This window comes from Anomaloglossus baeobatrachus, chromosome 2 (assembly GCF_048569485.1).
Source record: "Anomaloglossus baeobatrachus isolate aAnoBae1 chromosome 2, aAnoBae1.hap1, whole genome shotgun sequence".
Lineage (NCBI taxonomy): Eukaryota > Metazoa > Chordata > Amphibia > Anura > Aromobatidae > Anomaloglossus > Anomaloglossus baeobatrachus.
In genome coordinates, this window is record NC_134354.1 from 464,790,790 (window position 1) to 464,813,784 (window position 22,995).

Genomic DNA, 22,995 nt, shown 5'->3' on the forward strand with positions numbered 1-22,995 from the left:
GTATAGAAGGTTATAAATAGCATAATCTTACAGGTAGATAGAAGAGTGACCAAGATTATTAGAGGAATGGGTGGGCTGCAATACCAAGACAGGTTATTAAACTTGGGGTTAGTTAGTTAGGAAAAACAAAGGCTTAGGGGGATCTAATCACAATGTATAAATATATGAGGGGACAGTACAGAGACCTTTCCAAAGATCTCTTTACACCTAGGCCTGCGACTGGAACACGGGGGCATCCGCTACGTCTTGAGGAAAGAATGTTTAATCATAATCACAGATGAGGACTCTTTACTGTACGAGCAGTGAGACTATGGAACTCTCTGCCGCATGATGTTGTATTGAGGGATTCACAAGTAAAATTTAAGCAGAGCCTGATCGCATTAATTGAAAAATATAATATTACCAGTTATGTATATTGGATTTTATGACAGGGTGTTGATCCAGGGAACTAGTCTGATTGCCGTATGTGGAGTCAGGAAGGAATTTTTTTCCCCATTGGAGCTTATTTGACACATTGGGGTTTTTTTGCCTTCCTCTGGATCAACATGTTAGGCTACGGGTTGAACTAGATGGACTTAGAGTCTCCCTTCAACCTTAAAAACTATGAAACTATGAAACTATGAAACTATTCTTTCTTAATGCACCAGAGATGCTGGTATTACATTTTACATATTTTTCCTTAATGCACCAGAGATGCTGGTAGTTTCTTCTTTACTATAGTCTACAAGGATGTTTTAATTAACTTCCATTCTCCATTATCATCTATGTTAGGTGTCATACTGGTCAGTATTTTGTTAAAAAATGTAAGAGATGAGAATCATTACATTATACTTTCTCTTTGTAGATTCAATTTCTGCTTTTGGCTTATAAATACTGATGCAAAATACTGACAAAAATACTGTCACTTGAATGAGACTAAACCCCGATGTCATGTAAACAATATCGGTTCACATCGCAGTCAAGAGTAGCAGTAATTTCATCTTCTTGGATTCATGCACAACATATATATACCATATTCTTGAGATACTGAGCAAGTCTTTTCATGTTTTTCTTTATTTGTGAGCTGTGTTTTTTTTTATTCCAGTTCCATTAAAATCAAAACAATTACGCATGACATGTTTATAAAACAAATAAAAACATGCTTAGCAAATCTGTAGATTAGACAGCACTGGATCTCCTATTATTGTATTTGTGTTCATTTACAATTTGAAACTCAAGTTTTCAATTTTTATTGTTTAGAGGCAAATTCTAAACAGTGAACGATGGCATCCATACAGTATAATGCTAAATGCTCAGTAACTGCAATGAACCCACCACCTTAGGTTTACTACTTTGTGTACCCGCTCTGTTGTTTTTATTAATCTGACGTCATCTTCAAAATGTAAAATCTTATAGAATAGCATAACAGTATAGCTTTATTTTATATCACTACGATATTGAGCCACATTTATAGATCAAGCCACAATTTTTTTTTGATAGCTTAGATATAATTTAGAGATGAGCCAATCATTGGATATTTGAATTTTAGGCTTTCTTGGATTTTTTCCAACAAAGTTATGATAATCCGCTAGATGTCATAGCTGCAGGGCATTATAGGAAGGCTCACGACACAGTGCAAGACAACGTTAACCCACTATGTAATACTTCAGCAGTGTGGAAAATCTCAGTGTCCAAATTCGGGTGAAAACGCATTTTTTCAGGAAATTCAACTCATACTTGAATCTCTGCTAATCAATCCGCTCATCTCTAGCTACACTGTATTGCTAAACTGAGATTATACAGTTTTTCAAAAAAGGGAGAATAGCAGAACCAAAAGTAATGCCTGTCTCTAAAATAAGATGATATAGTGAAGTCAAACACACATTTGTCAAACTTCTGTGTAGCTTTTCAGTCAGTTTGTAACCACGGACCACAAGCACACTGTTAAATTATTAAAATGAGATTCATAAACCAAAAATAATTGGTATTTTCACTTTTAGAATTTGGTGCCACTTCTCAATTATATACAATAAACTAAACCTTTGTATGTCTAACTAATAATTTTAGGTAAATCTTGCATTAATTACTTAAGGGGAATCTGTCAGTATGATCAATCCTTAGTCATGAAGGTTCACGAAAGGTGAATGAAATTATACCTTGGTATATGCAATGCAGTGTCAAATTGTAGAGAAAATCCAAGTTGTTCTTACATGCCAATAAGCCTTTTAGAGCTATGGGCCGGACACTGATCCATATGTGTGTCTGCTTCCAGAGCTTATTTTAAATGAAAGGGGGAGTTGCAAGTGTGAGACATGTAAGAACTGACACTTTTCTCTTATAATCACACACAGCTCTGTAGTGAGATCAGAAGTAACACAGTACAGCAGAGCTAACACAGTACAGCAGAGCTAACGCAGTACAGCAGAGATAACACAGTACAGCAGAGCTAACGCAGTACAGCAGGGCTAACGCAGTACAGCAGGGCTAACGCAGTACAGCAGGGCTAACGCAGTACAGCAGATCTAACGCAGTACAGCAGGGCTAACGCAGTACAGCAGGTCTAACGAAGTACAGCAGAGATAACACAGTACAGCAGAGCTAACGCAGTACAGCAGGGCTAGCACAGTACAAAAGAAGTGACCTTTATCCAATTACAAACATTTACAGCAAATCTACTCTGCTGCAGAGCTGTGCCTAATTATAACTATTACTATACAGCAAAGCTGAAACTTATCTGTTTGTAAACACATCTGCAATGCTCTGCTATGCTGCCCCTCCCCCCACTTGCTGCCTGTGAGATGTAGGCTGAAGCAGTGTGAGAGGACCCCATGCAGTGAAAATGTTAGCACAACAGAAGTGCATTCCTGTGTGTCAGCGAAAGAGCAAAATGTCAATCAATACATCTCACACTGGTAACACCCCCTTTAACCCCTCAGCCCCCAGCCTGTTTTCACCTTAAAGACCCGGCCATGTTTTGCAATTCTGACCAGTGTCACTTTGACAGGTTATAACTCTGGAACGCTTTAACGGATCCTGGCGATTCTAACATTGTTTTTTCATGACATATTGTACTTCATGTCAGTGATAAATTTAGGACGATATGTTTTGTGTTTATTTGTGAAAATTTTGAAAATTTGGTGAAAATTTGGAAAATTTTGCAATTTTCAAAATTTGAAATTTTATGCCCATAAATCTGAGAGATATGTCACACAAAATAGTTACCCTTCCCTATTCTGCTGAAGAAGCCGCCTACGCGATACGTGCGTGCAGGACGGGTCGGCTCTGTTTCATTGTGCCCAGCTTGCAAGACCATCTGACTGCTTTTCTATGGGTGAGTCACCACATGCAGGATAACTAATCCTTCACTGCCTTTGTTACCGGCGTCTGATGATTCACTCGTAGCATGCTGCAGTTCATTGAAAGTTTCATACTTATTGCTCACTGAATCTGCGGATGTTTTTCATCACATATAGGACATTTAAATCCTTCATTATTGTACTTATTAATGTTAGATGAACCACCCGCAGATCATTAGCCTATATACTGATGCTTTCCTCTATACTATATTTCACATATGATGGTCTTTCATAATTACCATCTTGTTATTTAATGCTGGACACCTGATTACTCCCCCCTCATAGGAGCCCCCTATAGAAACGTCATTTCATGATTGTGTTTTTACATGTCTTTTTGTAAGTTTGACTTTTTTGTAAATAATAAAGTGACACTTTTGAATATAGCACTCCTTGTGTGTGTACTTCATTGTACGCATTTTTTTCATGAATGTACTTATGGAGTTTATTCTAATGTACTGTATCCACTATAGCGAGAGAGAATTATAGATTGACAGTAATGATTCTACTAAATATTTTCCCTCGTATCAAATCTGTGGTTTTTTGTACAAAATAGTTACTAAATAACATTTCCCACATGTCTTCTGTACACCAGCACAATTTTCTAAACAATTTTTTTTTCCGTTAGGAAGTTAGAAGGGTTCAAAGTTCATCAGCAATTTTAAATTTTTTTCAAAAATGTTACTTTAGCCATAAAATTTAGCATTATCACAAGGGTATCAGGAAAAATGCATCATAAAATTAATTGTGCAATTTCTCCTGAGTACACAGATATCTCTGGGGGAAATCAATTGTTTGGGCACACTGCAAGGCTCGGAAGAGAAGGATCATCATTTGAATTTTTTAAAGCAAAATTGTCTGGAATAATTAGCGGATGCGATGTTGCGTTTGGAGACCCCCTGAGGTGCCTAAACAATGGAGCTCCCCCACAAGTGACCCCATTTTGGAAACTAGACCCCTCAGGGAATTTATCTAGATGTTTATTGAGCACTTTTAACCTCTGGGGGCTTCATAAAAGTTAATAACTTTGAGCCGTGAAAATAAAAAAAAAAAAAAATTACCACCAAATATTTACTTCAACCAGGTAGCTTTTTTTTCCACAAGGGTATCAGGAAAAATTGCAACATAAAATGCATTGTGCATTTTCTCCTGAGTACACAGATACCTCATATGTGGTGGAAATCAAATGTTTGGGCGCACAACAGGGCTCGGAAGGCAAGGAGCGTCATTTGACTTTTCAAATGCAAAATTGTCTGGAATCGTTAGCGGATGCCATGTTGTGTTTGGAGACCCCCTGAGGTGCCTAAATAATGGAGCTCCCCCACAAGTAACCCCATTTTGGAAACTAGACCCCTCATGGAATTTATCTAGATGTTTACTGAACACTTTGAACCTCTGGAGGCTTCACAAAAGTTTAGAATGTTCAGCCGTGAAAATATATATATACTTTTTTTACCATGAAATTGTTATTTCAAACAAGTAGCTTTTTTTTCCACAAGGGTATCAGGAAAAAATGCACCATAAAATGTATTGTGCAATTTCTCCTAAGTACACAGATACCTCATATGTGGTGGACAGTAATTGTTTGGGCACACGGCGGGGCTCAGAAGAGAAGGAGCGCCATTTCACAGCAAAATTGGTTGGAATTATTAGCGTACGCCATGTTGCGTTTGGAGACCCCCTGAGGTGCCTAAACAATGGAGCTCCCCCACAAGTGACCTCATTTTGGAAACTAGACCCCCCATTGCATAAATCTAGATGGCTAATGAGTACTTTGAACCCTCACATGCTTAATACATTGAAGCATAAATACAAAAAAGTACTTTTTTTCACAAAAATGTTATTTTAGGCTCAATTTTTTAATTTTTACAGGGGTAACAGGATAAAATGGATCGCAAAATTTGTTGGGCAATTTGTTCTGAGTACACTGATACCCCATATGTGGCAGAAAACCACTATTTGGGAGCACGGTAGAGCTCCAGAGGGAAGGAGCATCATTTGACTTTTTAAATGGAAAATTAGCTGGAATCGTTAGCCGCACCATGTTGCGTTTCGAGATCCCCCTGATGCGCCCAAGCAGTGGAGCTCCCCCCACATGTGACCCCATGTTGGAAACTAGGCACTCCCATACAAAAAAAATTAGTTTGGCGAAATAAAAAATACAGACGTCAGTAAAAAAAAGAAAAATATATACAGTTAGGTCCAGAAATATTTGGACAGTGACACAATTTTCGCGAGTTGGGCTCTGCATGCCACCACATTGGATTTGAAATGAAACCTCTACAACAGAATTCAAGTGCAGATTGTAACGTTTAATTTGAGGGTTTGAACAAAAATATCTGATAGAAATTGTAGGAATTGTACACATTTCTTTACAAACACTCCACATTTTAGGAGGTCAAAAGTAATTGGACAAATAAACCAAACCCAAACAAAATATTTTTATTTTCAATATTTTGTTGCGAATCCTTTGGAGGCAATCACTGCCTTAAGTCTGGAACCCATGGACATCACCAAACGCTGGCTTTCCTCCTTCTTAATGCTTTGCCAGGCCTTTACAGCCGCAGCCTTCAGGTCTTGCTTGTTTGTGGGTCTTTCCGTCTTAAGTCTGGATTTGAGCAAGTGAAATGCATGCTCAATTGGGTTAAGATCTGGTGATTGACTTGGCCATTGCAGAATGTTCCACTTTTTTGCACTCATGAACTCCTGGGTAGCTTTGGCTGTATGCTTGGGGTCATTTTCCATCTGTACTATGAAGCGCTGTCCGATCAACCTTGTGGCGTTTGGCTGAATCTGGGCTGAAAGTATATCCCGGTACACTTCAGAATTCATCCGGCTACTCTTGTCTGCTGTTATGTCATCAATAAACACAAGTGACACAGTGCCATTGAAAGCCATGCATGCCCATGCCATCACGTTGCCTCCACCATGTTTTACAGAGGATGTGGTGTGCCTTGGATCATGTGCCGTTCCCTTTCTTCTCCAAACTTTTTTCTTCCCATCATTCTGGTACAGGTTGATCTTGGGCTCATCTGTCCATAGAATACTTTTCCAGAACTGAGCTGGCTTCATGAGGTGTTTTTCAGCAAATTTAACTCTGGCCTGTCTATTTTTGGAATTGTTGAATGGTTTGCATCTAGATGTGAACCCTTTGTATTTACTTTCATGGAGTCTTCTCTTTACTGTTGACTTAGAGACAGATACACCTACTTCACTGAGAGTGTTCTGGACTTCAGTTGATGTTGTGAACGGGTTCTTCTTCACCAAAGAAAGTATGCGGCGATCATCCACAACTGTTGTCATCCGTGGACGCCCAGGCCTTTTTGAGTTCCCAAGCTCACCAGTCAATTCCTTTTTTCTCAGAATGTACCCGACTGTTGATTTTGCTACTCCAAGCATGTCTGCTATCTCTCTGATGGATTTTTTCTTTTTTTTCAGCCTCAGGATGTTCTGCTTCACCTCAATTGAGAGTTCCTTAGACCGCATGTTGTCTGGTCACAGCAACAGCTTCCAAATGCAAAACCACACACCTGTAATCAACCCCAGACCTTTTAACTACTTCATTGATTACAGGTTAATGAGGGAGACGCCTTCAGAGTTAATTGCAGCCCTTAGAGTCCCTTGTCCAATTACTTTTGGTCCCTTGAAAAAGAGGAGGCTATGCATTACAGAGCTATGATTCCTAAACCCTTTCTCCGATTTGGATGTGAAAACTCTCATATTGCAGCTGGGAGTGTGCACTTTCAGCCCATATTATATATATAATTGTATTTCTGAACATGTTTTTGTAAACAGCTAAAATAACAAAACTTGTGTCACTGTCCAAATATTTCTGGACCTAACTGTATATATATGAGTGCCTGCAACTGACACTAAGGCAAGTGCCACACGTGAGAGCGATGCACAAATCTCGCATCGCATCACGCGGCACAGCCACACACTCCTGTCTGGAACAGAGCGACCATGCCGGATGATGCGATGTGAGACTTGAGCATCGCTCTCATGTGTGGCACTGGGCTGATCCTTACAATATTCAGTAAAAAATACTGTAGTTGACGATTACTACAGTATAATTTTACTGGCCCTAAACGAAGTTTATTTGTATTTCTTTCTTAGTTTACAGGAAAAAAAATCAGGACGAACGCACGGATGTGCTGCAAAAAGGGGGGGGACTAGGTGGGATTGGAAAAAAGATGGATGGAGGATGGAAGAGGGCGCGGCGGAGGATGGGAGAGTGCGCGGTGGAGGATGGGAGAGACGGCGGCGGAGGATGGGAGAGATGGCGGCGGAGGATGGGAGAGAGGGCGGCGTAGGATGGAAGAGGCGGCGGAGGACGGGAGAGATGGCGGCGGAGGATGGGAGAGGGCGCGGTGGAGGATGGGAGAGGACGCGGCAGATGGAGGAGCGGCGGAGGATGGGTAAGGGCACATCGGAGGCAAAAGAAGCGGAGTATGGGGGAGAGTGGAAGGGGAGTGGGAAGTGAAATTGGGGATAGCTACCTTACAGAATGGCTCTAGGTAGCAGGATTGCAGCAAATCCAGGAGGGGGAGAGGTGGGAGAGGGGGCAGAGGATTAAGGGGATGGGAGAGAGCAGACAGCAGATCAGGGAGGAGGCAGAGGCTGATGGGGGAGTGAGGTGGCAGATTCAGGGGCGCAGCGGCTGATGGGGAGAGTGCAGCGGCTGATGGGGAAAGTGCAGCGGCTGATGGGGAGAGTGCAGCGGCTGATGGGGAGAGTGCAGCGGCTGATGGGGAGAGTGCAGTGGCTGATGGGGAGAGTGCAGTGGCTGATGGGGAGAGTGCTGTGGCTGATGGGGAGAGTGCAGTGGCTGATGGGGAGAGTGCAGTGGCTGATGGGGAGAGTGCAGTGGCTGATGGGGAGAGTGCTGTGGCTGATGGGGAGAGTGCTGTGGCTGATGGGGAGAGTGCGGTGGCTGATGGGGAGAGTGCGGTGGCTGATTGGGAGAGTGCGGTGGCTGATGGGGAGAGTGCGGTGGCTGATGGGGAGAGTGGAGCGGCAGCTGATGGGGAGAGTGGAGCAGCAGCTGATGGGGAGAGTGGAGTGGCAGCTGATGGGGAGAGTGGAGCGGCAGATGCAGCGGCGGATACAAGGAGGCAGCAGAAAGAAAGCAGCGGCGTCAGATGCAGGGGGGGCGCAGTGGGAGGAGAGCAGCGGCGTCAGATGCAGGGGGGGCACAGTGGGAGGAGAGCAGCGGCGTCAGATGCCCCCCTGCATCTGACGCCGCTGCTTTTTTCTGCTGAGCAGCGGCGTCAGATGCAGGGGCGCAGCGGGAAAGCAGCTGCGTCACATGCAGGGGCGCAGCGGGAGAGTAGCTGCGTCACATGCAGGGGCGCAGCGGGAGAGCAGGGGCGAAGCAGATGGAGGAGGACAGCGGTGGATCGGGGGCTGTGACTCACAGATGGGCACCCACAGGGATCGCTGTCCTCAGATTCCATGGAGGGAGAATCTGAGAAGAGCGATCTACAGCTCACCCCATCCCAGATGCACAGAGCTTGGAGAGATCGGTCACAAGGCCGATCTCTCCAATCAGAGCAGGGGGCGGGTGCAGTAAAGCTCACCAAGCTCCAGCCAATGGCCAGTGCTGCAGCTGCACTGACCATAGCTGGATTTCAATGCTTCAGCCATTTTTAATGGCTGAAACATTACACTGGCTGTGATTTCCTGAGCGGCATTCGTCAGCCAATCACAGCCTCCGTAGGTCCGGGAAGGAGACACCACCCCTCCTGAGGTCAGGTACAAGTCCTCTCCTTCCCGAACCTACAGTTTTTGAAAACTGATCGCGGTTACCGTGACTCCGGGGCCGCGATTTTGCCATGACGGATCTATCCGTCATGCGTCTTTAAGTACCAGGGCACCATGATGGCTAGATCCGTCAAAGGTCGTGAAGGGGTTAATTTAAACTAAGCTTTGGAGCCACAGTCTCAGGGAGATTTGTGTCCAGCCCATTACTAGCTAATTTACATATAAAATAAAACTGGGTTTCTCTGGAATAAGACATCAGATCATAGCTATCAAGGTATCATTTTATTCAAATTTCTGACCTAGATGCCCACATAGACATCTTAGGGGGGTTGATCCTACTGACCCTCCTTTCCCTTTAAGATACACCTGTTTTGTCAACAAGTGTTAGTCACAATGAAAATGGTGTAGCAATTAATACAGAAGTCCCAAAAATTTGTAGGTCATTGGTAACTTTTCAAAATTTATAATATTAACAGGAAAACTTTAATTAATGACATTAAAATTGACATCTGTAAATAAGAGAAAGGGCTCCTATTGGGTAATAAAAGTAAAGAATGGATTTCCAATTTAAATGTGTTTTGATACATACTAAAATCTCACATGCCCATACATCTTGGATAACTATTGCCGAACTGTTATTTATCTCTCCTGATTCCCACATACGCATGAACACTTGACCATGTGTTCTCTATGGGGCGAGAAGAGTGAACTGCTGCCAGACTCATTTGGCCTACTTTCCTGCAGAACAAAAGTATTGGCTGATTAAATTCAAACTGGTCCTTTTCTTCACCAAAATTATCTGTCAGGATAGAGTTGGGAGCTGGTAAACTGATTCCACTAAAACTGTAGTGTGTATGATGGCCTTTATGGTTACTAAAGCTGGGTTTACACACTGCAACATCGCAAAGGACATCGCTGTAACGTCACCGGTTTTGTGACGCAATAGCGACCTCCCTAAGTCTCTGCTAAGTCTCTGGTGAGCGTTCAAACAGGCAAACCTGGCCAACAACTCAACAGCGATCCGGACCTGCAGAGCGACTTAGCTGGTTGTTGGGGGCGTTGATAAGCAGCCTTTTGAAAGGGAAGTTGCTTACAAAGTCGCTGCAAAGTCTTCACACACTGAAACTTCATGCTGCACAGCGGGAAACAAAGGACCAAGGAATGGTCCTGAACGATTTGTAACAATTACAACTTCACAGCAGGGGCCGGGTCGCTGATAGGTTTCACACACTGCAACATCGCAAACAACATCGCTATTGCGTCACAAAACCGGTGACGTTACAGCGATGTCGTTTGAGATGTTGCAGTGTGTAAACCCAGCTTTAACCTTAGAAAAGGTATCTTTGTAATGATACGGATCTCTTATCATATTGATATATTTGTTTCTGGGATCCACTAAAAAAAATCAGATCAATTTGGTTTCTTAGAATGAAGACTTACATTACTGTTCAATATATACCAACCATTTCAACAGCAGCATAAGGGTGTTCTACTTTCATCACAGGGTTTTTTGAGACCTTGATATTGATGACTGTTGCTTCGGAATGGTCAATAATATCCAATTGGTGGGAATTTTACTTCCAGCATACCCCGTATTAGCTAATTGAAGAGGTAGTGATGCATCATAAGTAACAGTTTCAAACATTGTATAGTGGCACCAATGTTATAGTAAGCTTTTGCCCATCCAATCCATTTGAATGAGAGATCTTGCAGTTTTATGGCCAGTTTACAATACCTAGAGTCATCAGTATTAAAATTTCAGAAAACTCTCTTAAAAAAGGTGAGCACACTGCTCACTTGGCCTAATACTAACATATGATTATTCCCTATACTAGCTCCACAAGCTTGTTTCTTTCCCTTTCCTGATACTTATATGAGAAACATATTTCACTAGTACTAATATCATAAATAGTCTTGGTTAAATAGCCAAGCAATTTGGCTCTTACCATATTGGTAACTGCCAAAGATGAGGTTCTAGTTTTGGAAACAAGTTCTAGCAATGCTTTCACCTCCCTGTTTCTACTAGTACATAATGATATCTTGATCTGCAAACAGCAAACAGTTTGATTCAAACATCGCTCATCTCTAATTAAGATGCAAAAATTAGCAATCATGACGCAAAAAATAAGCCACCACCCAGCTTAAGATCCCGAAAAATGAGAATGCTACAAGTCTCGGAAAATGGCAGCAAAAGCGCAATTTTTTTATTTCTTTTTTTTTTTTACAAATTTCTGATTTTTTTTTCACCACTTAGATAAAAGTAAAACTATACATGTTTGGTATTTACAAACTAGTACTGACCTGAGGAATTATACTGTTTTACCAAACAGTGAATATGATAAATAACAAAAAACAATCTCGGAATTGCACATTTTTTGCAGTTTCACTGCACTTGGAATTTTTTTTTCCTGTTTTTCAGTACAATATGTTGCAAAATGAATAATGTCATTCAAAAGTACAACTTGTCCAGCAAAAAAATCAAGTCTTCAGATGGCTATATTGATAAACAAAAAAAGTATGGCTCTTGAAAGAAGAGGTGGAAAAAAAGAAAATCGAAAAATGAAAAATCACCCAGAGGTGAAAGGGTTGAAAGTTTTTTTTCATTTTAAACTACTTGATGAATATGTGGTGACTTTCTCCTTTTTTTGTTCCTCGTAAAAAACTACTTCATCAGCAGGATCGGCCACATCTATTGAAGATTCCAATTCCCTTTATTGTTTATCAGCGTGGTGAGCTCTATTTCTTCTGTTCTAGTGATATTTTTGGCTTTACTCTCCTAGACCACCAGAGATTTACCTATTTTTTTTTCTGTTTTAAAATATTTTTATTTTCAAGAATTAAGAAGAGGAAAGGGGGAGGAGGAATTTGATACTATTTCATAGTTAAATATGATTGAATGCAACATACATAACAAAAGACTTGGATATCTTAAAGCTTCTATTAAAGGTTAGGTATAAGATAGGGATAGGAATGATGTAGGGAAGGTTGGGCTGTGGAAAATCATGTAATTTAATTGGGGAAACAGGGACAGGAGGAAGGAAAAATTAGGGTAGAGGGTAAGTGAGAACAAGGATTAATCAATCATTAAATATAACTAAAACATATATACAAATTACATGCGATCGAATAAATGATCTTATCTGGAACGGCAAATTATACGACCATATTTATTCATGAGTTGTAAGAAGATACCCCTACGTGATGTATATTATGATGCACAAATATTTGTTCACATGATCCCTTCTCGGAATTGATTCCATGGATTCCATCATTTATAATATAAGGTGAATAAATTATTTGTAATAGCATAATGTTTTTCATAGTTTTCATGAAGGGCAAGAGTTTTAACAATTTGTGATATATTGGGGACATCGATTTTCTTCCAGTTGGCTGCAATTAGGTTTTTAGTAGTGAGCAAAAAAAAATGGATAATAATGGGTCTGTATATGGGATCTATTTCTTCTAGTTCTAAGGAGAGAAGGGCTTTTTGAGGGGTGAGAACAATGTTTGAATGACTGATGTTATTGATTAATTTTGATACTTCCGACCAAAGTTCCTTTAGTGCTGGACACCCCCAAAAGACATGCATTAAGTCACCAATCCCACCACAATTCCTCCAACAAGCAGGGGTGACATCTTTGTTAAATTGGTGAATTCTTGATGGAGTAAAGCTGGGTTTACACACTGCAACATCTCAAACGACATCGCTGTAACGTCACCGGTTTTGTGACGCAATAGCGATGTTGTTTGCGATGTTGCAGTGTGTGAAACCTATCAGCGACCCGGCCCCTGCTGTGAAGTTGTAATCGTTACAAATCGTTCAGGACCATTCCTAGGTCCTTTGTTTCCCGCTGTGCAGCATGAAGTTTCAGTGTGTGAAGACTTTGCAGCGACTTTGTTAGCAACTTCCCTTTCAAAAGGCTGCTTATCAACGTCCCCAACAACCAGCTAGGTCGCTCTGCAGGTCCGGATCGCTGTTGAGTTGTTGGCCAGGTTTGCCTGTTTGACAGCTCACCAGCGACTTAGCAGAGACTTAGGGAGGTCGCTGTTACGTCACAAAACCGGTGACGTTACAGCGATGTCCTTTGCGATGTTGCAGTGTGTAAACCCAGCTTAAAGTACCACCTCATTAGTAGTTTTGTATTTGTCTCTAGAAGAGTGGCAATAGAACTAGAAGAGTTTGTTGCTTTTAAGCTTTCTTGCCACATTTCTTCTGAGATCTGTTGCTTAAGTTCCTTTTCCCAAACAAGAATATAGTTGTATTTTTCAGATTTGGTATCTTTTCTTATATGATGATATAACTTAGTACTACTCCAGACTGCACTGTTGGTTGGGTCACAGAATAGGGCATCTATAAGTTCAGGTAAAGGGTTCTTATTTTTAAATAGATTATGCAGGGTTTCTCTAATAGATAATAACATTTTAAATTTTTACCTATTCTTTCTTAATGCACCAGAGATGCTGATATTGCCTTTTATCTATTCTTTCTTACTGTACCAGAGATGCTGGTATTACCTTTTACCTATTCTTTCTTAATGCACCAGAGATGCTGGTATTACCTTTTATCTATTCTTTCTTAATGCACCAGAGATGCTGGTATTACCTTTTACCTATTTTTCCTTAATGCACCAGAGATGATGGTATTTCCTTTTACCTATTGTTTCTTAATGCACCAGAGATGCTGGTATTTCCTTTTATCTATTCTTTCTTAATGCACCAGAGATGCTGGTATTACCTTTTACCTATTTTTCCTTAATGCACCAGAGATGATGGTATTACCTTTCACCTATTCTTTCTTAATGCACCAGAGATGCTTGTATTACAGTACCTTTCACCTATTCTTACTTAATACACTAGAGATGCTGGTATTTCCTTTTATCTATTCTTTCTTAATGCACCAGAGATGCTGGTAGTTTCTTCTTTACTATAGTCTACAAGGATGTTTTAATTAACTTACATTCTCCATTATCATCTATGTTAGGTGTCATACTGGTCAGTATTTTGTTAAAAAATGTAAGAGATGAGAATCATTACATTATACTTTCTCTTTGTAGATTCAATTTCTGCTTTTGGCTTATAAATACTGATGCAAAATACTGACAAAAATACTGTCACTTGAATGAGACTAAACCCCGATGTCATGTAAACAATATCGGTTGACATCGCAGTCAAGAGTAGCAGTAATTTCATCTTCTTGGATTCATGCACAACATATATATACCATATTCTTGAGATACTGAGCAAGTCTTTTCATGTTTTCTTTATTTGTGAGCTGTGTTTTTTTTATTCCAGTTCCATTAAAAACAAAACAGTTACGCATGACATGTTTATAAAACAAATAAAAACATGCTTAGCAAATCTGTAGATTAGACAGTACCGGATCTCCGAATATTGTATTCGTGTTCATTTACAATTTGAAACTCAAGTTTTCAATTTTTATTGTTTAGAGGCAAATTCTAAACAGTGAACGATGGCATCCATACAGTATAATGCTAAATGCTCAGTAACTGCAATGAACCCACCACTTTAGGTTTACTACTTTGTGTACCCGCTCTGTTGTTTTTATTAATCTGACGTCATCTTCAAAATGTAAAATCTTATAGAATAGCATAACAGTATAGCTTTATTTTATATCACTACGATATTGAGCCACATTTATAGATCAAGCCACAATTTTTTTTGATACCTTAGATATAATTTAGAGATGAACCAATCATTGGATATTTTAATTTTAGGCTTTCTTGGATTTTTTCCAACAAAGTTATGATAATCCGCTAGATGTCATAGCTGCAGGGCATTATAGGAAGGCTCACGACACAGTGCAAGACAACGTTAACCCACTATGTAATACTTCAGCAGTGTGGAAAATCTCAGTGTCCAAATTCGGGTGAAAACGCATTTTTTCAGGAAATTCAACTCATACTTGATTCTCTGCTAATCAATCCGCTCATCTCTAGCTACACTGTATTGCTAAACTGAGATTATACAGTTTTTCAAAAAAGGGAGAATAGCAGAACCAAAAGTAATGCCTGTCTCTAAAATAAGATGATATAGTGAAGTCAAACACACATTTGTCAAACTTCTGTGTAGCTTTTCAGTCAGTTTGTAACCACGGACCACAAGCACACTGTTAAATTATTAAAATGAGATTCATAAACCAAAAATAATTGGTATTTTCACTTTGAGAATTTGGTGCCACTTCTCAATTATATACAATAAACTAAACCTTTGTATATCTAACTAATAATTTTAGGTAAATCTTGCATTAATTACTTAAGGGGAATCTGTCAGTATGATCAATCCTTAGTCATGAAGGTTCACGAAAGGTGAATGAAATTATACCTTGGTATATGCAATGCAGTGTCAAATTCTAGAGAAAATCCAATTTGTTCTTACATGCCAATAAGCCTTTTAGAGCTATGGGCCGGACACTGATCCATATGTGTGTCTGCTTCCAGAGCTTATTTTAAATGAAAGGGGGAGTTGCAAGTGTGAGACATGTAAGAACTGACACTTTTCTCTTATAACCACACACAGCTCTGTAGTGAGATCAGAAGTAACACAGTACAGCAGAGCTAACACAGTACAGCAGAGCTAACGCAGTACAGCAGAGATAACACAGTACAGCAGAGCTAACGCAGTACAGCAGGGCTAACGCAGTACAGCAGGGCTAACGCAGTACAGCAGGTCTAACGCAGTACAGCAGATCTAACGCAGTACAGCAGGGCTAACGCAGTACAGCAGGGCTAACGCAGTACAGCAGGGCTAACGCAGTACAGCAGATCTAACGCAGTACAGCAGGGCTAACGCAGTACAGCAGGGCTAACGAAGTACAGCAGAGATAACACAGTACAGCAGAGCTAACGCAGTACAGCAGAGCTAATGCAGTACAGCAGGGCTAGCACAGTACAAAAGAAGTGACCTTTATCCAATTACAAACATTTACAGCAGATCTGCTCTGCTGCAGAGCTGTGCCTAATTATAACTATTACTATACAGCAAAGCTGAAACTTATCTGTTTGTAAACACATCTGCAATGCTCTGCTGTGCTGCCCCTCCCCCCACTTGCTGCCTGTGAGATGGAGGCTGAAGCAGTGTGAGAGGACCCCATGCAGTGAAAATGTTAGTACAACAAAAGTGAACTGTGCCTAATTACAGGATTACCTCTGCTGAACTGCGTTACCTCTGATTTCACTGCATTGTTGTGTGTCAGCAGAAGAGCAAAGTGTCAATCAATACATCTCACACTGGTAACACCCCCTTTAATTTAAACTTGCATATAAGATAAAAGTGGATTTCTCTGGAATAAGACATCAGATCATAGATATCAAGGTATCATTTTATTCAACTCTCTATGACCTACATGCCCACATAGACATCTTAGGAGGGTTGATCCTACTAACTGGTTCCCTTTAAGATACACCATTTTTGTCAACATGTGTTAAGTCACAATGATAATGGTGTATTAATTAATACAGAAGTCTCAAAAAATGTATAGGTCATTAGTAACCTTTTAAAATTTGTAATATTAACAGGAAAACTTTAATCAATGACATTAAAATTGACATCTATAAATAAGAGAAAGGGCACCTATTGGGTAATAAAGGTAAAGAATGGTCTCCAATTTAAATGTGTTTTGAAACATACTAAAATCTCACATGCCCATATATCTTGGATAACTGTTGCCGAACTGTTATTTATCTCTCCTGATTCCCACATACGCATGAACACTTGACCATGTGTTCTCTATGGGGCGAGAAGAGTGAACTGCTGCCAGACTCATTTGGCCTACTTTCCTGCAGAACAAAAGTATTGGCTGATTAAATTCAAACTGGTCCTTTTCTTCACCAAAATTATCTGTCAGGATAGAGTTAGGAGCTGGTAAACTGATTCCACTAAAACTGTAGTGTGTATGATGGCCTTTATGGTTACTAAACTTTAGAAAAGGTATGTTTGTAATGATGCAGATCTCTTATCATCTTGATATATTTGTTTCTGGGATCCACTAAAAAAAATCAGATTAATAGGGTTTCTTAGAATGAAGACCTACATTACTGTACAATATATACCAACCATTTCAACAGCAGCATAAGGGTGTTCTACTTTCATCACAGGGTTTTTTGAGACCTTGATATTGATGACTGTTGCTTCGGAATGGTCAATAATATCCAATTGGTGGGAATTTGACTTCCAGCATACCCCGTATTAGCTAATTGAAGAGGTAGTGATGCATCATAAGTAACAGTTTTAAACATTGTGTAGTGGCATCAATGTTACAGTAAGCTTTTGCCTATCCATTTGAATGAGAGATGTTGCAGTTTTATGGCCAGTTTACAATACCTAGAGTCATCAGTATTAACATTTCAGAAAACTCCTTTAAAAAAGGTGAGCACACTGCTCACTTGGCCTAATACTAACATATGATTATTCCCTATACTAGCTCCACAAGCTTGTTTCTTTCCCTTTCCTGATACTTATATGAGAAACATATTTCACTAGTACTAATTTCATAAATCGTCTTGGTTAAATAAACAAGCAATATGGCTCTTATTATATTGGTAACTGCCAAAGATGAGGTTCTAGTTTTGGCAACAAGTTCTAGTAATGCTTTTACCTCCCTGTTTCTACTAGTACATAATGATATCTTGATTTGCAAACAGCAGGGAATACACATGCAGGGAGCCCAAAAGCCACAGGTGGCTTCATAGTCATAGGTTTTGGCATCAATTGGTAAGACTTGAGTTTTCAGAAGATCAAAAAAAGTATAGCTTAAAGAATGATGCATAAAAGACAATCTGTTTCTTCTGTATAATTTTTCTTTGTGCAGATATAATCAGGGAATTTAATAAATGTTAAGTCACAGAGCTTTGAGCTTTAAACTAACAATCAAGCATGCAAAATGGATAATTTTGGTACTGGATCATTTTAATCCCAAAAAATAAGTTCAATGGTTGCTGTTAAATTAAATTCTAAAGAAGAAACTTCAGACCCGCTCCACAGTAGATATGGAATTACTACAAGAGTTGATTCCGTAGAGATATCTCTTCAAGAGAGAGATCAAGTCTATAATATCTCCAGGCAACAGATCACTCTGTATTTATTTTATTTGATGAAGTTTTTAATAGTCCACCTTTGTCCTGTACAGCTTCGAAGAATCAAATCAATTCCTGCATTGCCCCTGTTTTCAACTTCTAGACAGCGTCCTGTACCTTTATTCATTATTGCTCCATTCTGAAAGAAACAAATGGTAGAAAAACGTTAAAGGAACTTTAATCTGATGAGTCAATTACACAAGATAAAGCCTTTTCTCAGTCTATATGTCAGTCTGCAATGGATTACAAGATGAATGGCGTGTTAGAAATCTTGAAAAGAAACAGATGCCTTCTGTTGTATCGTTTTCTTGATGCTATGACTGTCGTATTTTTAAAGTGAACTTGGCCACAACAGTTTGCCCCCTGCCATAGTGATAGTTCTGTTTCATATAACTTGTTTGTTTGTTTGTTTTTTTACTGCATTATTCTAAAGCTGGGTTCACACTAAGCGACAGCGACAACGACGTCGCTGTTACGTCACCATTTTCGGTGACGTAACAGCGACCTTGTAAGTCGCTGTTATGATCGCTGCTTAGCTGTCAAACACAGCAGAAGCAGCGATCATAACGTCGCTGTGCTACATGTGCAGAGAGCAGGGAGCCGCGCTTAGCGCTGGCTCCTTGCTCTCCTAGGTACAGTACACATCGGGCTAATTAACCCGATGTGTGCTGCAGCTACATGTCACAGTGCAGAGAGCAGGGAGCCGCGCTTAGCGCTGGCTCCTTGCTCTCCTAGGTACAGTACACATCGGGTTAATTAACCCGATGTGTGCTGCAGCTACATGTCACAGTGCAGAGAGCAGGGAGCCGCGCGCACTGCTTAGCGCTGGCTCCTTGCTCTCCTTGCTACAGTATACATCGGGTTAATTACCTGATGTGTACTGCAGCCACATGTGCACAGAGCAGGAGCCGGCACTGGCAGCAAGGGCGGAGGCTGGTAACGAAGGTAAATATCGGGTAACCAGGGAAAGGTCTTCCCTTGGTTACCCGATGTTTACAGCTTACCGCAGCTGCCAGACACCGGCTCCTGCTCCCTCTGCTCGCTTCATTTCGTCGCTCTCTCGCTGTTACACACAGCGATGTGTGTGTCACAGCGGGAGAGTGACGACCAAAAAATGAAGCTGGACATTCAGCAACGACCGGAGACCTCACAGCAGGGGCCAGGTCGTTGCTGGATGTCACACACAGCGACAGCGACGGGACGTCGCTGCAACGTCACAGAAAATGGTGACGTAGCAGCGACGTCGTCGTTGTCGCTGTGTGTGACACCAGCTTAAGTCCTGTTGTGTATAAATATGTGACTCTTCAGATTTTGTGTTATACCATGCCTGATGAAGAGACCTGAGTAGTCTCGAAAGCTTGCAATTATTACCATCTTTTCTGTTAGCCATTAAAAGGTATAAACCACTGAGGACTTCAGTTCTTTTAAACAATTTTTTTAGGCCTCTGCCACACTCACGTGAAATTCACGCAAGTGCCGAGAGACACGTATTTTCCCTGCGTGTTGCGTGCAGGTAAGTACGTGTCTCTGGTACGTGCGTGACACGTGTGTTCTACGTGTGCTATCCGCGATAGCACACGTAGAATCAGTAATTATTATACTCACCTGGTCCTTCCTGATGTCTGCGCTGCTGTCCGTGGTGCTGATCCTCGGTCTCCAGCCCTCCCGTCTCCCCGCTGCTGCTGCTGCCAGGCAGTGAAGTGAATATTCTATGAGATTAATGAGCGGCGGTCGGCAGCAAGAGGCAGCAGCGGCAGAGACAGGAGGGCTGGAGAAGGTGAGTAAATGTTTTGGTTTTTTTTCACTGACATGTGTGTTTTCTCCGGCGCGTGTCACACGGGATCGCATCCACACTACACCCGTGTGGTACGGGTGCGGGCCGTGTGACACCCGTGCTGCCGGAGAAATCACTGACATGTCAGCGCTTTGAAAATCGCACACACGTACAAACGCACACGGACACACGTTCCGTGTGGTTTTACGTGTGTGTGCCTGCTACAATAGGGTAGCATTGGTTAAAGTGTCTCGGTGCCGCCGGGACGTGTAAAAAATGACAAACACGTACCGGAGGCACGGATGTGTGGCGCAGGCCTTAAAGTGAACTTGGGCTTTCTAAATGGGAATGCTTTAAAGCCCAGTTTCACACAGAGACAAATTTTCAAAGGCTTACCTTCATTTTAATTTTTATTGTATGAATCAATAGCCCACATAAACATAAGGAACTTTGTAGTATATCTTATTAACCAAATTTGCTACTTTCACCTCCTAGATTTACATTTTATTCTGAAAATTCCAAATTCCTGGGTAAAATCTGTTTTCAGTGAATACAAATTTTTATATTACCAAGATAGGTGATGGCAGTTGAAACTGACAAGTTTCTATTGTAGAAGAGAGGACAGAATAGATAAAGGCAGAGCTTCTCCTCCCCTCTTTTCTGCATAGAAAAGGCAGATTCTGGAGCCAGAGAGTGAAAAAGAAGTGTCTGATAAGTGGGGAAGGAATCTGATTTATATGATAAGGTACATTAGAAAATGTCTTAAAATTACATGTATTATTGGTTTATGGAAAGTTTGTTAAAAATATAGTTTTATGTTAAATGCAAGTTCCAATATGTCTCTTAATTAACCAATAGTAGCTTATAGTTACCTGTATAAAACTCCATCGTTTATGAAGTGTGCTTTTTACTTTATCACAATCCATAAGTTGTGGAAATTTACTTTTCTTGTTATCCACTAAGCAGCGGGTATCGGGTAAGAGGATTGTGCTCCCTAGAGTACCTAGATGGAGGTAGCCTTCTTTTGTATATCTCCCAAGCTGCAAACATATATTAAGAATTAGCATTATTATCAGTGCTGGATTAAACCAGGTAGAGGTCCCTAAACAGTCGAAATCTTAAGACACCGCCAACTATTTTTTTTTCCTTATACATTTTTAAACTTAATTACAAGAATTTTAATATAATAATTAGATTTTATTAAGCAAAACAAAAATGTATTTATTCAAACTTCATTATAAACCAGAAAAAGTAATTGACCAACGGTGACCTTGGGTGTAGGCCTATGTATACTCACCTGGGTTGCCAAAGTGTCTACTCATGAATGTTGTATTTTAATCTACAGTCCATGTAAGACGTGGCCACTTACCTTTTCTTCACTCCAAATCCCCGTATTGGCCAATCAACAAATTTACCACCCCAGTAAGATAGGTATCTCTCCTCTACTAATCGTAAATTCTTGAATATATACGCCTACATCCGAAACATAATTTCACTGCTCCTTGCATGTTCAAGTGAGCCAGATTGCTGATTGTAACTTTTTTTAAATATCAAATTTTTTTTATTTTTAATACATTGCACAGTGCATTAAATATATTGTGCGGTCTACTATGCCTAATTGGAACTGATTACTATTGCAGAAATACAATAGATGTAGGTAGCATAGTACATAATCCTACTGAAGACTAATTTGTATTACGTGGCAACAACTAACTAAAGATATAAGTTTTATCTGTAAGCTTTAAAATGCAAGAAAAGGTTATTTTGCTTTTTTTCATATATTGAGAGCAAATCAATGATATAATAATTTAACTGCCATCTGTTTAAAAGTCCCTTATAACAGGGCATGCCAACTGTATGAGAAAGATGAACGGTCACTAAATCATTTTATTATCATTTGGCCCCATACAGTTTACATGCGGATATGTGCTTATGAGAGCGACTACCAATTGGGTTACATGATATCAGCCGAATGTTGTTACAAATACTCCCTCTTGTGCTAAAGATTTGATTATTCTCTATAGTTGCATATAATGCTTAAAAACTGGTATAGACTGTAACCTGTTAATTAACTCAACAAGCAGAGCCAAAAACATGACTATAACAAGAGGTTTACAGGATTACATAGGCATGACATGTCTGTAAATGTTTACACCTTTTACACCTATTAAATTTTTACACCTTTTTTCTAGAATAGCAATGGTTGTAGAATTATTTCATTTGAAGCCATTATTGCAATGTATGTCACTGTGACTCTAAGGGTACGTGCCAATGATCAGGATTCATTGTGTCCTGGACGCAGTGGGTCCTGACCTGAATGTCCACAAGTCTCCTCTGCAGGAGATCGCAGGAGACCGCAGCTGCTTGTACCCACGATCAGGATTCAGTGCGCTGCGGTCTTTTGCTTGTGTTCTCCCAATGGAGGACACAAGCAACTCTGAAGCAATTAATTGACATGCTGCAGTCTGGAAAGATGCACAGCAGGTCAGTGTTTGCAGCAGAGTAAACAAGAACAATGTGCATGGGATTTCTAGAAATCCTGTCCACTATGCTTATACTGTACAAAGCAGTGTCCAAAACGTTGCAAACACTGATCATGGGCACGCACTCTAAAGGCCGCTTTACACGCTGCGATATCGGTACCGATATTGCTAGCGTGGGTACCCGCCCCATCTGTTGTGCGACACGGGAAAATCGCTGCCCGTGCCGCACAACATCGCCCAGACCCGTCACACTACTTACCTGCCCTGCGACGTTGCTGTGACCGGCGAACTGCCTCCTTTCTAAGGGGGCGGTTCGTTCAGCGTCACAGTGACGTCACAGCTGTGTCACTGAACCGCCGCCCAATAGAAGCGGAGGGGTGGAGATGAGTGGGACTTAACATCCCGCCCACCTCCTTCCTTCCGCATAGCGGCCGGGAGGCAGGTAAGGAGACGTTCCTCGTTCCTGCGGTGTCACATGAAGCGAGGTGTGCTGCCGCAGGAATGAGGAACAACTTCGTTACTGCTGCAGTAACGATTTTTGAGAATGGACC

General features: G+C 40.7%; 1 protein-coding gene across 2 annotated transcripts in view; it reads right to left on the reverse strand.

Annotated features, from left to right (window-relative positions):
* Positions 1-14,342: 14,342 nt before the first annotated feature.
* The window catches only part of GALNT17 (polypeptide N-acetylgalactosaminyltransferase 17), a 581,607-nt gene continuing 572,954 nt past the window's right edge, over positions 14,343-22,995 (reverse strand). For both annotated transcript variants that reach the window (XM_075336335.1, XM_075336337.1), the window contains 2 exons: positions 20,834-21,001; positions 14,343-18,326 (listed from right to left, as the gene is read on the reverse strand). In XM_075336335.1, the coding sequence (XP_075192450.1) occupies positions 18,198-18,326; positions 20,834-21,001 (297 nt within the window). In that variant the 3' untranslated portion in view covers positions 14,343-18,197. The remainder of the gene's footprint in view (positions 18,327-20,833; positions 21,002-22,995) is intronic.